This window comes from Bos indicus x Bos taurus, chromosome 15 (genome assembly GCF_003369695.1).
Source record: "Bos indicus x Bos taurus breed Angus x Brahman F1 hybrid chromosome 15, Bos_hybrid_MaternalHap_v2.0, whole genome shotgun sequence".
Classification (NCBI taxonomy): domain Eukaryota; kingdom Metazoa; phylum Chordata; class Mammalia; order Artiodactyla; family Bovidae; genus Bos; species Bos indicus x Bos taurus.
The window spans coordinates 33799808-33815259 of record NC_040090.1 but is presented as its reverse complement, the minus strand read 5'-3'; the positions used below and the strand labels follow the sequence as shown (position 1 = coordinate 33815259).

The 15452-nt window shown below is 37.8% G+C and overlaps 1 protein-coding gene across 1 annotated transcript; it reads right to left on the bottom strand.

The window, feature by feature from the left end:
- Positions 1 to 13298: 13298 nt before the first annotated feature.
- LOC113904749 (olfactory receptor 51F2-like) lies at positions 13299 to 14243 on the bottom strand. The gene has a single exon (XM_027561843.1). It carries the CDS (start codon positions 14241 to 14243, stop codon positions 13299 to 13301), a length of 945 nt encoding a protein of 314 aa, XP_027417644.1.
- Between the last annotated feature and the right edge of the window lie 1209 nt (positions 14244 to 15452).

Here is a 15452-nt window from a genome sequence, read left to right as displayed (position 1 = left end):
GTTGAACTCAAGCTGAAGTATTTAATCTGAGTGTTCTAAAATGATAAATTGTATTCATTCACTTACTATGCATTCACATAAAATTATTTCACCAAGTAAATATTTATAAAAGACAGTAATTGTTCAGCCGCTCAGTCATGTCTGACATTGCAATGTCATGGACTGCAGCACGCCAGGCTTTCTTCTCCTTTACTATCTCCCAGAGTTTGCTCAAACTCAAGTCCATTGAGTTGATGACACCATCCAAACATCTCATTTTCTGTCACCACCTTCTCGTCCTGCCTTCAATCTTTCCCAGCATCGGGATTATTTCCAGTGAGTTGGCTATTTGCATCAGGTGGCCAAAGTATTGGAGCTTCAGCATCAGACCTTGCAAAGAATATTCAGGGTTGATTTCCTTTAGGATTGGCTGGTTTAACCTCCTTGCTGCTTTTTAATACACTGTCTAGGTTTGTCATAGCTTTTCTTCCAAGAAGCAAGTGTCTTTTAATTTTGCGGCTGCAGTCACTGTCCACAGTGATTTTGGAGCCAGAGAAAATAAACTTGCCCATGTTCCTATTTTTCCACATCTATTTGCCATGAATTGATGGAACCAGATGCCATGAACTTAGTTTTTTGAATGCTGAATTTTAAGCCAGTTTTTTCACTCTCTTCTTTCACCTTCATCAGGCAGCTCTTTAGTTTCTCTTTATGCCATTAGACTGGTATCATCTGCATATCTGAGACTGTTGATATTTCCCCTGGCAATCTTGATTCCAGCATGTAACTTATCCAGCCCAGCATTTCAATGATATAACTCTGCATATAAGTTAGATAAGCAGGGTGATGATATACAGCCTTGGTGTACTCCTTTCCCAATTTTGAACCAATCTGTTGTTCCATGTGTGGTTCTACCTGTTGTTTCTTGTCCTGCATACAGATTTCTCAAGAGGCAGGTCAAGTGATCTGGTGTTCCCATCTCTTTCAGAATTTTCCACAGTTTATTGTTATCCACAGAGTCAAAAGCTTTAGCATTGTCAATGAAGCAGAAGTAGTTGTTTTTCTGAAATTCCTTTTTTTTCCCTATCATCCAAAGGGCATTGGCAATTTGATCTCTGGTTCTTCTGCCTTTTCTAAATCCAGCTCGTACATCTGCAATTTCTTAGTTCATGTACTTTGAAGCCTAGCTTGAAGGATTTTGAGCATTATCTTGCTAGCATGTGAGATGAGTGAAATTGTATGGTAGTTTGAACAGTCTTTGATACTGCCTTTCTTTGCAACTGGAATGAAACCTGGTCTTTTCCAGGCCTGTGGCCATTGCTGAAATTTGCTGGCATATTGAGTACAGCACTTTCACAGCATCATCTTTTAAGATTTGAAACAGCTCAGCTGGAATTGCATCACCTCCTGTAGCTTTGTTCATAGTAATGTTTCCTAAGGACCACTTGATTTTACACTACAGAATGTCTGGCTCTACATAAGCGACCACACTATAGTTATTATCTGGGTCATTAGGACGTTCTTGTTTAGTTCTTCTGTGTATTCTTGCCAGTTCTGCTTAATCTCTCCTGCTTCTGTTAGGTCCTTGCCATTGTAGTCATTAATTGTGCTCATCTTTGATGAGATGTTCCCTTAGTGTCTCCAACTTTCCTGAAGACATCTCTAGTAATTCCCATTCTATTATTTTCCTCTATTTATTTTCAGTGTTCACTTACGAAGGCTTTCTTATCTCCCCTTGCTATTCTCTGTAACTCTGCTTTCACTTGGTTTTATCTTCCCCTTTCTTCTGTGCTACTCTCTTCTGTTCTTTTCTCAATTATTTCTAAGGCATCCTCAGACAACTATTTTGCTTTTTTTCATTTCTTTTTCTTGAGAATGGATTTGATCACTGCCTCTTATACAATGTTAGGAACATTTATATATAGTTCTTCAGGCACTCTATCAAAACCAATCCCTTGAATCTATTTGTCACTTCAACTTTATAATCACAGGGATTTGATTTTGGTCATACATTCATAAAGAAGAGCAGCTAAAGGCAAAGGAGAAAAGAAAAGATATACCTATTTGAATGCAGAGTCACCCTGCTTATTTAACTTATATGCAGAGTACATCATGCAAAATGCCAGGCTGGATGAAGCACAAGCTGGAATCAAGATTTCTGGGAGACATATCAATAACCTCAGATACACAGATGACACCACCCATATGGCAGAAAGTGAAGAAGAACTAAAGAGCCTCTCGATGAAAGTGAAAGAGGAGAGTGAAAAAATTGGCTTAAAACTCAACATTCAGAAAACTAAGATCATGCATCTGGTCCCTTCACTTCATGGCGAATAGATGGAGAAACAATGGAAACAGTGAGAGACTTTATTTTGGGGGGCTCCAAAATCACTGCAGATGGTGACTGCAGCCATGAAATTAAAAGACGCTTGCTCCTTGGAAGAAACTATGACCAACCTAGCCCACATATTAAAAAGCAGAGACATTACTTTACCAACAAAGTCCATCTAGTCAAAGCTATTGTTTTTCAAGTAGTCATGTATGGATGTGAGTGTTGGACTGTAGAGAAAGCTGAGCACCAAAGAATTGATGCTTTTGAACTTTGGTGTTGGAGAAGACTCTTGAGAGTCCCTTGGACTGCAAGGAGAACCAACATGTCCACCCTAAAGGAAATCAGTCCTGAATATTCATTGAAAGGACTGATGTTGAAGCTGAAACTCCAATACTTTGGCCACCTGATGCGAAGAACTGACTCATTTGAAAAGAGCCTGATGCTGGGAAAGATTGAAGGCAGGAGGAGAAGGGGATGACAGAGGATGAGATGGTTGAATGGCATCACCGACTTGATGGACATGAGTTTCAGCAAGCTGCAGGAGTTGAAAATGGACAGGGAAGCCTGGCATGCTGTAGCCCATGGGGTCGTAAAGAGTCAGACACAACTGAGTGACTGAACTGAACTGAAATGATACTTGAATTGCCTAGTGATTTTCCCTCCTTTCTTCAATTTAAGCCTGATTTTGCAATAATGAATTCATGATTTGATCCACAGTCATATCCCGTTCTTATATTTTCTGGTTCTATGGAGCTTCTCCATCTTCAGCTGTAAAGAATATAATATGTCTGATTTTTGGTATTGACCATCTGGTGTTATTCATGTGTAGAGACATCTTTTGTGTTGCTGAAAGAGGGTGTTTGCCATGACCAGTGCATTCTCTTGAAAAAACTCTGTTAGGATTTGCCATGCTTCATTTTGTATTCCAAGGCAGAATCCATATTATATAAAGAGCTCATGAAGATTGATTTAAAAAAAAAAAATAAGATCACATTTAGTAAAAGCCCAGGAAACATAAAATGAACAATTATACAAGAATATAGAGTTTGTGCACAAACACATCTCATAACAACCCATCTTATTTAAACTATATGTCTGTTAAATGAGATTATACCATCACTTCCTGATTTCATGTGATATACAATCATTAAATATTTATTAACACCTGTTTATAGAATTAAGTGGAATTTAGATCAGCAGTGAATAGTACATGCAGTGATTCTGAATATAGTAAATAAAGTAAGTTTGCTTTTGGTGGCCCCCAAAAGAAAGCCTCTCTTCATTCCCTGGATACCTCTTTTCAACCAGGGTGAACATCTCCAATCTTAATAAACAGCTAACATTTGTTGAGTCCCTACTAGTGGTTGTGATAATATCATATGTAAATATACAGTCTATTTGCAATATCATAACTTGAACTGTACCTTTTTAATTTTCACAACACATAGCAAGTATAAGCAATTGAGAGTTACAAACAGAACAATCTGAGTATAGAAGCTCTCCAAATTATGGGTATTTTCATGTTAATTTTTTGGCATATCAATAAACTTCTTAGGATTTCTCATTCTAAACTTTGATGTGCTCAAACATAGATGACTATATTTATTGGCTGAGTTGACTAACTACATAAGTTACTAAACTGTCTGAATTTCTTCCTCTCTAAAGTAATTATGATATACATAACCCAAAGGATGATTTTGAGGATTAAATTAATGTATGTGAAAAGTTCAGGAGGGCAATCAACTACAATGCAAAAGTTCACCAAAATGATACAGGTGAACCTATTTACAAAACAGAAAGAGACTTACAGAAATAGAAAATAATTATGGTTACCAAAGGGGAAAGTGGGCTAGGGATAAATTAAGAGTTTGGGATTAACAAATGTACAATACTATATATAAAACAGATAAACAACAAGCACCTACTGTATAGCATAAAGAACTATATTCAGTATCTTGTAATAACCTATAATGGAAAAGAATCTGAATAAGAATATACACATATATGTATAGCAGGATCACTTTGCTGTATTGCCTGAAACTAACACAACATTATAAATCAACTATGCTTCAATAAAAGTTGCATATCCCTCCCCACTTATCCACATAGCTTATTATCTGATTTCTGACAGGAGAGATGGAAGTATTATCTGTCTCACATATTAGAAAGTTGTATAGAAGAAGTGTTAGGGAAAAAAAAAAAAGGATTCCTTGAGAACAGGAAGATTATTTGTGCAGGAATTAATAAGTTAAAACCACCATGAAAAAATTCTAAGCACATCAAAAGTTTGTAGCTTCATATATTTTCAAAATGCCACTAAAGAAATATAAAAATATTAATAGGTAGTATTTAAAGGTAACAGGGACCCAGTATCAAATTATCTCTTCACAAGTAAAAGGGTAGAGAATATAGATTTTTCTTCCTAAACACTAAGGAAAAAGTGAATATATAGAACTATTTTTGTACCGGGAAATAATTCCAACAATTTTCCCTCTTTCTTTTGTAAAAGTCATTCTCTTTCATTTGTAGCATTACCACATTCTGTAAATATTCCAATTTCTTCCTCAACCTAAGCAATTTTTTAAGAAATTTTTTAAAAAGAGAGGGCAGAAGACAGGGAGGGAGGGAGGAAGGAAGGGAGAAAGGGAAGAAATAAAGAAAAAGAAACTTTTTTTCTTAATAACCTTGTCTCACTGTTACAGTTTCTCCTTCTCTTCATGAACCACTTATTGAATATTTGTCTGCCCTTACCTCTCTTTAAAAGTTTCCACCTCTTTAAAGGTTCATACCTATAGTTGAAGTCTAGTTCCTTTTTGAGGTTTCAGTCAGCCCTGTCTTCTCATCTGGAGCTCAGTATCCTCTTCCAGACTCATTCAAGTTATAGGGAGGAGTGAGTTTCTTCTGATGTAGTGTTCAGGTCTCCATTTTCCTGCTGGCTGGAAATCAGTCCTGGATATTCACTGGAAGGACTGATGCTGAAACTGAAGCTCCAATACTTTGGCCACCTGATATGAAGAACTCACTCCTTAGAAAAGACCCTGATACTGGGAAAGATTGAAGGCAGGAAGAGAAGGGGATGACAGAAGATGAGATGGTTGGATGGCATCACCAACTCAATGGACATGAGTTTGAGCAAGCTCCGTGAGTTGGTGATGGACAGGGAAGACTGTTGTCCTGCAGTCCATGGGGTTGCAGAGTCAGGCACGACTGAGTGACTTAAATGATTGCTGGAGACTCAGGTTGCTCTTAACTCTCAGAGACTACTCTCAGTCTCAGCCAGGTGGACTTCTCACAACATGACATCTTGCCTCTTCTAATGCAGCAGAAGAATCTCTCTGATGCTTTCTCTTATAAAGGTATACATGATTAAGCTTTGCTCACTCAGCACAATCTTGCTTTTGATAAACTCAAAGTCAAGTAATCGTAGACTTTATTAATATCTGTAAGCTCCCTAAGTGGTGTCCTACCACATTCATAGCTCCACTCAAACTCAAAGGAAGGGTTTTGTACTGACCTAGTGTGTAAGAAGGCAATGGCACCCCACTCCAGTACTCTTGCCTGGAAAATCGCATGGGCGGAGGAGCCTGGTAGGCTGCAGTCCATGGGGTCCCGAAGAGTCAGACACAATTGAGCAACTTCACTTTCACTTTTCACTTTCATGCATTGGAGAAGGAAATGGCAACCCACTCCAGTGTTCTTGCCTGGAGAATCCCAGGGATGGGGGAGCCTGGTGGGCTGCCGTCTATGGGGTCGCACAGAGTCGGACAAGACTGAAGCAGCTTAGCAGCAGCAGTGTGTAAGAAGCAGGAATGTTGAAGGTCCTTTAAGAATTCTGCCTACCAAGTTGCCCTGGCCATCTAATCTCCAAACTTCCTTAGGTACACCTTCCTCAGTATTCTTTGATTGACTATCCTTATTTTCCAGCTCCATCACCATCACTTTACATAACTCTCATCAATTTTTCCAGAATTTAGCAATATTCTCATAAGTAATTTCCTTGCCCTGAATTCCAGACACTCTCCATATCTATACCAAAATGATCTATCAAAAATACACCTCCATGTCACTCCTCATACAGAGCTCTTCATTGCCTTCAAAATGAGGTCAAAACTCTTTATCTCTTTTTTATAGCAGTCAAGGATCTCCCCAGTCTACTTTGCCACCAAGCCTCTTTGCTGCCCCCAGAACCTTTTAATATAGTTAACCTAAGCTTTTTCTACTTCACAAACTACCTGCAAGTTTTTCATATTGTTTTAACTGATGGGCCACCTCTTCTCTTTTGAACTAGCTGACATACTTTAGACCCATTACTTGCTGCAGTGAACCATTTGTAAATTCATTTCATTTGTTTACATTTAACATCAAATAGTTACATTAAAAAATATTTGATGACATCACTTTCTCCAAGCCAAGTCAGAAGAAAAAATTTCCTCTAGAGTCACATCGTTTTGTATTTCAGCACCTAGAATTGTGGTTACGCCATTGTGAGTTATTTGAAAATACGTGTCTCCAACAAAAATTATCTACAGGAAGGTGGATTTTTGCTTATTCATCATTATATTCTCATTACTTTGTACTGTGATGTCCAGTGAAGGAAGAAAATCCATACATTTGATATAAATAAATCCAAGAGTTGTAAACTGACAAAGAAATCTCACTGAACTGTCCTTCATTCCCACAAAATGAATGAGTGTGTGTGTGTGTGTGTGAGCACGCACACACATGCATATTAGATTTTTCGATGGAAAACTCTGTCCTAATACTGTAGGGTAAAGTTTCGTATACTTCCTTCCATTTGTCGATAATAATTTTCTCCTTACAAGAAGATAATATTCCAGTCTCACTGTCAGGGTATGCTGCAAGTTCTAAAGTTGAATACCTTGACTTCTCTCTCTCCTTTAATTATAGAAAGATACTAATATGGTTGTTGTGTCAGGCAAGCCTAGGTTCAAATGCTGGCCCTACCAACAACTAGATGAGGTTCTCCAAGTGAACACTGAACATAAGTTGCTTCTCCTGAGAAATGGGTAGCTTATCAAAGCATTAATTTGTAAGGATTAAATAAAATAACATTTGTAAACATTTAATAACTAGTCCTTGGGAGACGTTTAATAATGGTAAATGAGTATGAAGATGGGAGGTGAATGGTAGTAATAATACCAGCTGGCCTTGCACATGGTTTTGAAATGTGGTACAACTGACCAGAAAACTCACAGTTGCCAGAACATGCTTACAAATCACTCTAAGCAGCAAAACATATCGTCCAAAGACCAATGGAAACCACCCCCCACCCCCAGTTAGAAATATTATGTCCTCAGAAATACAAATTTCCTTGGACCCCAAAAGTACTTTTTGCAGTTAATAAAATCTTTCTCAAAGAAGCCAATGTGGGTAAAATCTCATCTTTTTCTCTGAACATAGCAATTCTACTTACACAGTATGGAGGTAAATTCTTTCTTGCCCTGTTTGCCAGGAAGGGGCCTCAGGAGGAGGGGAGGTTTACTACTCAGGGACTGGTGGCATATATAAGCAGCTAAGATGTAGAGTGTATGAAATCTCTTAATCAGAAAAATCCTAGTGGACATTTTTATGGCCCCAGAGTATGAAGCTTCCCAAGTATTCATTCTCCCTCAGGGCTGCCTTTCCTATCTACTCCATCAAACTTATTTTAGTCATTTCTATACAGGGACTGGTATGATCGTTCCTTGAATATGTATCCCAGTAAATGTTTGTTAAAAGTAAATTGTGAGTAAAAAATCCAAAACAAACCACTTGCTCTATGTATAGTCTCACCCCTGACCCCACACTAGCCCACACCAAGCTGATAAATATATCAACCTCCAGTATCTCCTGTGAATTTTGTACATTTCTAACAAAACTTTCCATTTATTTTTCATTAAAATGTCATTAATTCTTTATAAAGCACATTAAGTATGTATCACATGCCAGGGTTTTGTGCTGTTAATGCAGGGAATAGAACAGAGTCATTTTCCTCTCAATGTTGAAAGTCCAGTGAAGAAATAGCCATAAACATGATGACAACTGGGCATATTTATTGTGAAGGCATCAAAAGACATATATTTATCCTGCAGAAGGGTCAGCACCAAGTGTGTCAGGAGACAAGGAAGAACAGAGTACAGGAAAAGAAAGTGACTAATAGCACATTCAGCATGCTCGGAGCCCTGGGTGCAGGCAGGACAGCAAGTGGCAAGTGAACCTCAACAGGGAGGCAGGATCCCTGTTGCAGAAGACCTTGCAGGCATTCTAAAGCATGTGTATCTGAATAATGTAATAGAAATTGCTAGGTAAGCAATCACATCTTTCTCCATTCCTAGAAAAACACATTTCTACACATCCTTATGCAGTAACTGAAGATTTCAGGCATCTTATTTGAGGCTCAATAATATACTGCAGTTCTCTGCTTGGTGCAGTATCAACCTGAATGATAAGAATATAATATTTTTCCTCTAGGCCACAATCTCTCAGTTATACAGAAATGTCAGTTTTGGAAACATTCTCAAACAGACCCTCAATTAGCTTATGAGGTCTCAGCAGAATACTTGGTCACTTACTCTTCCAAATTTTGCATCAGATTAACCAGGCGATTATTTTTAGCATTGCTCAGATAATCTCAAAAAAGCATTGTTCCATAAAGTCTATAAATAAATACAAAAGCTATAAAAATGTGTAGACCTCTCTCTAGTTGATACACTGAATTTACAGAAAAACATAGCTAACAGAAAAGTATTTCCCATAAGAAAAAAGAAAGACTATCCTAAGGAAATTTTCTGTGAATTGTGTCACTTTAAAAAGAAAACAAACTTGTATACTTTAAAATGGATTGTGTTACTTTACATATGACTATGGGCTTCCCTGGTGGCTCAGATGGTAAAGAATCTGCTTGCAATGTAAGAGAGGTGGGTTCGATCCCTGGGTCAGGAAGATCCCCTGGAGAAGGGAATGTCTACCCACTTCAGTATTTTTGCCTGGATAATTCCATGGACTGAGGAATGTGGCAGGCTACACTCCAAAGGGTTGCAGAGTCAGACACGACTAAGATACTAACACAACAACACACATGACTATACTATACAAAATCATATATAATTCACACACCTTGAGTCATCTTTCTTACTACAGTGTATGTTGATTTCATGGGAACTTTCTTTAACACATTTATTTTAAAATACAATGAAAAATATGGTTCTCCACCTTTAAATTCTCCATTTTCAATACTTTCACTGAGCATCCATGAAATTTGAATCATGATATATCTACTTTTATTGCTTATACTTGAATATGTGTTTGGTCTCTTCTGTTAAATAGTATATATTTAGAAACAGGATATAGGCCTATGAATTTCCTGGGTTAATGATTTTCCCTTTACTACATGTTCTCCCTATAGAAAGAGACCACCAACTACGAATCCTCTTATTATCCGATGCAGTGATGTGCACAGAGTATCATGCATAAGAAACAACTGGTTAAAATATTATTTCAGTTTACAGGTGTATAGTAAGACAGATGAATGGACACAGAATATATTATGTTAAGCGAAATAAGTCAGATAAAGAAAAATACAATATAATTTCATTTACATGTGAAATCTAAACAATTTAAAAATGAACAAACATAATGAATCAAAACTGATTCATAAATACAGAGAACAAATAGGTAATTGCCAGAAGGAGGGGCTTTGAGGGTCAGGGGAGGAGAGAAATAGAAGAGGGAGATTAAGAAATTGGTGAGGGAGATTTCAGATATAAGATAGATGAGTCACAGGTATGAAATAGACACTGTGGGGAATATGTTGTTTTTCAGTTGTTCAGTCGTATCTGACTCTGCATTAATTGCAGCACACCAGGCTTTTCTGTCCTTCAACCATAGTCCAGAGCTTGCTCAAACTCATGTCCATTGAGTCAGTGATACCATCCAACCATCTCATGCTCTGTTGTCCCCTTCTCTTCCTGCCTTCAATCTTTCCCAGAATCAGGGTCTTTTCCAAAGAGTCAACTCTTCACATCAGGTGGCCAAAGTAGTGGAGCTTCAGTATCAGTGGGGAATATAGCCAATAATTATATAATATCTTTGTATGGTGACAGACAGTAAGTAGACTTATCATGGTGATTTTATGGAAATATCAAATCACTATGCTGTGTAGCAGGAACTAACATAATGTTAAAAGTCAATTCTACTTCTTCAGGCCTTCCCTGGTGGCTCAGGTGGTAAAGTGTCTGCCTACAATGTGAGAGACTCAGGTTCCATCCCTGAGTTGGGAAGATCCCCTGGAGAAGGACATGGCAACCCACTCCAGTATTCTTGCCTGAAGAATCCCATGGACAGAGACTGTCCATGGGGTCGCAAAGAGTCAGACATGACTGAGCGACTTCACTGTCCACTGTCTGTCTACTTCAAAAACAAACACTCTCATAGAAAAAGAAAGAATCCAATCCAATCCAGAAATGGGGATTGGATGAAGACAATCAAAAATATAAGCTTCCAGTTAGATGATAAAGAGTACTAAGGATGTAATGTACAACATAATATATATATATATATATATATATATATATATATATATATATATATATATAATTAACACTTCTGAGTGTTAACTACAAGTTGTTAAGAGAATAATTCTGAGTTCTCATCACAAGGGAAATATTTTTTTTAATTTCTTTATTGTTTTATCTATATGAGGTGTTATTGATCACCAGACTTACTGGGGTAATCATTTCGTGGTGTATGTAAGCTAAATTATTAAGATGTAAACATTAACCTTACACAGTGCTGTGTGTCAATTACTTCTCTGTAAAACTGGAAGAAAAAAAATGAACAGTTTCAAATCAATCAGGGAAGAGAGGCCTAACTAGCTGGAACAAAAAAAAAAAATTTAATGCCACCTGAAAGAAGGGGACAAAACAGCTATACCAGGAAAAAATAATAAAATGAAAATGTATTTTAAAACTTAAAAAATCAAAGAGAGCAGGTGGATGTTTCAGTCAGAGAGAGAAAAATGGTTAAAGACTATAGCTAAGGGTTAAGGCTAATCATGGTGTTATTCAGAAGGGAAAACCTCTTATAAAAGTGTTACTGCAATATACGTGATATCCTATAGGTAGCTTGTTAAAATGCAAATTTTTGTACTCCATCAGAGGAGTGTCTAAGTACTTCTGTGGGGGAGGAGGGGAGCTGAGGAAACTGACTTAATAAAATAATTTCAAGTGTTTTTGATGCCACGATACTGGGCCACACTAAGAGCAGTGAAGGATGCAATGGAAATGGAAACAGCAAGTGAAGTCGCTCAGTCGTGTCCAGTTCTTTGCGACCCCATGGACTATAGCCCACCAGGCTCCTCCATCCATGGAATTTTCTAGGCAAGAGTACTGGAATGGGTTGCCATTTCCTTCTTCAGGGGATCTTCCTGACCCAGGGATCAGACCTGGGTCTCCCACATTGCGGGCAGATGCTTTACCCTCTGAGCCACCAGGGAATCCCATGGAAATGGAAAGTGGATGTCATATTCTAAATGTATCCAGTGGGCAGTATGAAGACAGACTATGAAGACCCTTGGGAACAAAAAGCCTGTGGAAAGTGAAAAACAAACAAATTGCATGTTTTTAGAAAGCTGTTAAATGGAAGTTGATCATTTTGCTATCTGCAGTTAAAAAATAGCAAAAATGGATAAGAAAGCTGTGGTACATATACACAATGGAGTATTACTCAGCCATTAAAAAGAATACCTTTGAATCAGTTCTAATGAGGTGGATGAAACTGGAGCCTATTATACAGAGTGAAGTAAGCCAGAAAGAAAAACCTCATTATTGAACATTTTTAAAGTACAGGAATGTAGAGAAAAAGTATAACTAAACCAATATTCAATTATGAAAAAATAACTAACTTTGACATTTGGAACTTACCTTTCCATATCTTTATAACAAATGTCCTCTGTGTATGTATGTGTACACTTGTGTATATTCAAATGAAATATACATGCAACAGTGATAAGTATTTTAATCTTTTCTCTTAATATATATGTATATCTATATCATTATCTATCTTTTTTCATGATAGTTCATGTTTTGTTTTTCAGATATTTTGAAGTAGATGCTCAGTTTCTAAATTATCATATAAATTACAACATATAACAATGTGTTGACTCTCACAACATATCATAACATTCTTGCCCACTTTCCCCCACTAGACATATATTCAGAAGATGAATCACTGGACATTAGATACTTAAAATGTTAAAAAATTTACCAAAGGGTCTAAAGAACTCTTTAAAGAATTAGAAAAATACCATTTTAATTCACATTTCCTCTTATTTACTGTGCTTATTCATGATCCTCTATTTTGGGGAATAATAAACATTTCTAATAACTGAGAATTGCTGAAAATTAGACTTTGCTACTGATCAAAATTTTATCAGACTTGCCTTGATACCTATATACACTAGAGGTGCTGAGACCATTTTGACTCCAATTTATGGTTTAACTTAGGGCTTCCTTGGTGGCTCAGATGGTAAAGAGTCTGCCTGCAGAGGGGGAGACCTGGGTTCAATCCCTGGGTTGGGAAGATCCCCTGGAGAAGGAAATGGCAACCCACTCTAGTACTCTTGCCTGGAAAATCCCATGGATGGAGGAGCCTGGCAGGCTACAGTCCATGGGGTCGCAAAGAGTTGGACATGACTGAGCGACTTCACTTCACTCACTCATGGTTTAATTTGTCCTTTTACATACATATTTTAAGCATTATCCTATTCCATGCCAGGTGCAGTACTTATGAGAGGCTTACATATACACAAGACATGCATCCTGTTCTCAAAGAATGCAGTTTAGAACTGTGCATATAGTAAGTTACTGGATCATCAGAAGATTAAAGCATGTATAAACATATTTTAATGTATAATGGTAACTTACACAAGGGAATGATCAAACATTAGTCAGAAAAGACAACCTAATGAAAGAATACACTGGAAATGGCTCTAAATTATTTTAGAAAGAACCACTTTGACCATGGCCTTCTGAATTTGCTTTGTCTTCACACTATAGATTATGGGATTCATTACAGGAGGGATGAGCAAATAAATGTTGGCAATGAGAGTATGCACAAGGGGAGGGGCGTGCTTCCCAAATCTATGTACGAGTGACAAACTGATCATGGGGATGTAGAAGATGGTAACGGCACTTATGTGTGATATACAAGTTCCAAAGGCCTTTTTCTGCTCCTCTGGGGAGGCAATGCTGAGCATGGAGTGGATGATCAGGACATAGGAGAGGAGGATCAAGACAGAGTCCAAGGCAGCAGTAGAGATGACAATGGCCAGACCAAATGCACTGTTGATCTTGGTGTCTGTACATGAAAGCTTCATCACATCAGGGTGGAAGCAATATGAATGGTGCAGAACATGACTTCCACAGAAGGACAGACGCTTAAGGAGCAGGAGTAAAGGAATCAGAGCTGTTGTCCCCCTAACAACAATTGCAAAGCCCACTTTAATGATCCTTGAATTAGTTAAGATTGTGGCATATCTCAGTGGGTTACAGATGGCAATGTAGCGATCAAAGGCCATTACAAGGAGTACCGAGGACTCCATGAATGTAAAACCATGGATGAAGAACATTTGGCCGATGCAGGCATCAAAGCTGATTTCTCGGACATTGAACCAGAAAATACCCATCATGGTGACCAATGTGGAAAGGCATAGTCCTAGGTCCGTGAAGGATAGCATGGAGAGGAAATAGTACATGGGCTCATGAAGGCTTGACTCACTGATGATGATGAACAAGATCATGGCATTCCCTGAGATAGCAATGACATAGAGACAACAGAATGGGATGAAGACCCAGGCATGGTAGGCTTCAAAACCAGGGATGCCAGTCAGAAAGAAGACTGTAGGGTGGAAAATGCTCTGATTGAACGATGGCATGATGAGTGAAGGAGGCAAATTTCACTGGGAAGAATGAGCAAGTCCTACAAAAACAGGGAGGAAAAATGATTTCATGCTTTCCACATATCATATAATTTAGGATCACTAATGAACCATGTCTTGTTCTTAAGTGTAAGTGCATTATTATTTACTCTTATTAGGTTTAGAGTTAATCTTGGTTGATTTAGGGGAAGAAACAGAGGACTAAATCCAAATCAGCTGAGTTTTACCAGAGTCCCACTTGTTACCTCTAGGCTTCAGTATATATCTATGTACACAGATATAAGAGGAGATTAGTTTAGATAATGGTAAGATATTTCCCACATCTATGATTCTATGGTCATGGGCAGAGAGAGCATTTTTACACAAATCTAAGACAACACAAATGGAGAAGGAAATGGCAACCCACTCCAGTGTTCTTGCCTGGAGAACCCCATGGATGGAGAAGCCTGGTAGGCTGCAGTCCATGGGGTCGCACAGAGTTGGACATGACTGAAGCGACTTAGCAGCAGCAAGACAACACAAAAGGCAATTCTTCCTACTTCTTCTCTTCTAGCTTTCCAAGACAAAAACCTTAGGAGGTCCATTAAAAGTTTTTACATATGAATTTGTGGGGGAGAAAGTGTTCTCCCCGTCCTACTTCTCCACCATCTTAGAACTACAGGCCAATATCACTGATGAACATAGATGCAAAAATCCTTAACAAAATTTTAGCAATCAGAATCCAACAACACATTAAAAAGATCATACACCATGACCAAGTGGGCTTTATCCCAGGGATGCAAGGATTCTTCAATATCTGCAAATCAATCAATATAATACACCACATTAACAAATTGAAAAATAAAAACCATATGATTATCTCAATAGATGCAGAGAAAGCCTTTGACAAAATTCAACACCCATTTATGATAAAAACTCTCCAGAAAGCAGGAATAGAAGGAACATACCTCAACATAATAAAAGCTATATATGACAAACCCACAGCAAACATTATCCTCAATGGTGAAAAATTGAAAGCATTTCCTCTAAAGTCAGGAACAAGACAAGGGTGCCCACTTTCACCATTACTATTCAACATAGTTTTGGAAGTTCTGGCCACAGCAATCAGAGCAGAAAAAGAAATAAAAGGAATCCAAATTGGAAAAGAAGAAGTAAAACTCTCACTGTTTGCAGATGACATGATCCTCTACATAGAAAACCCTAAAG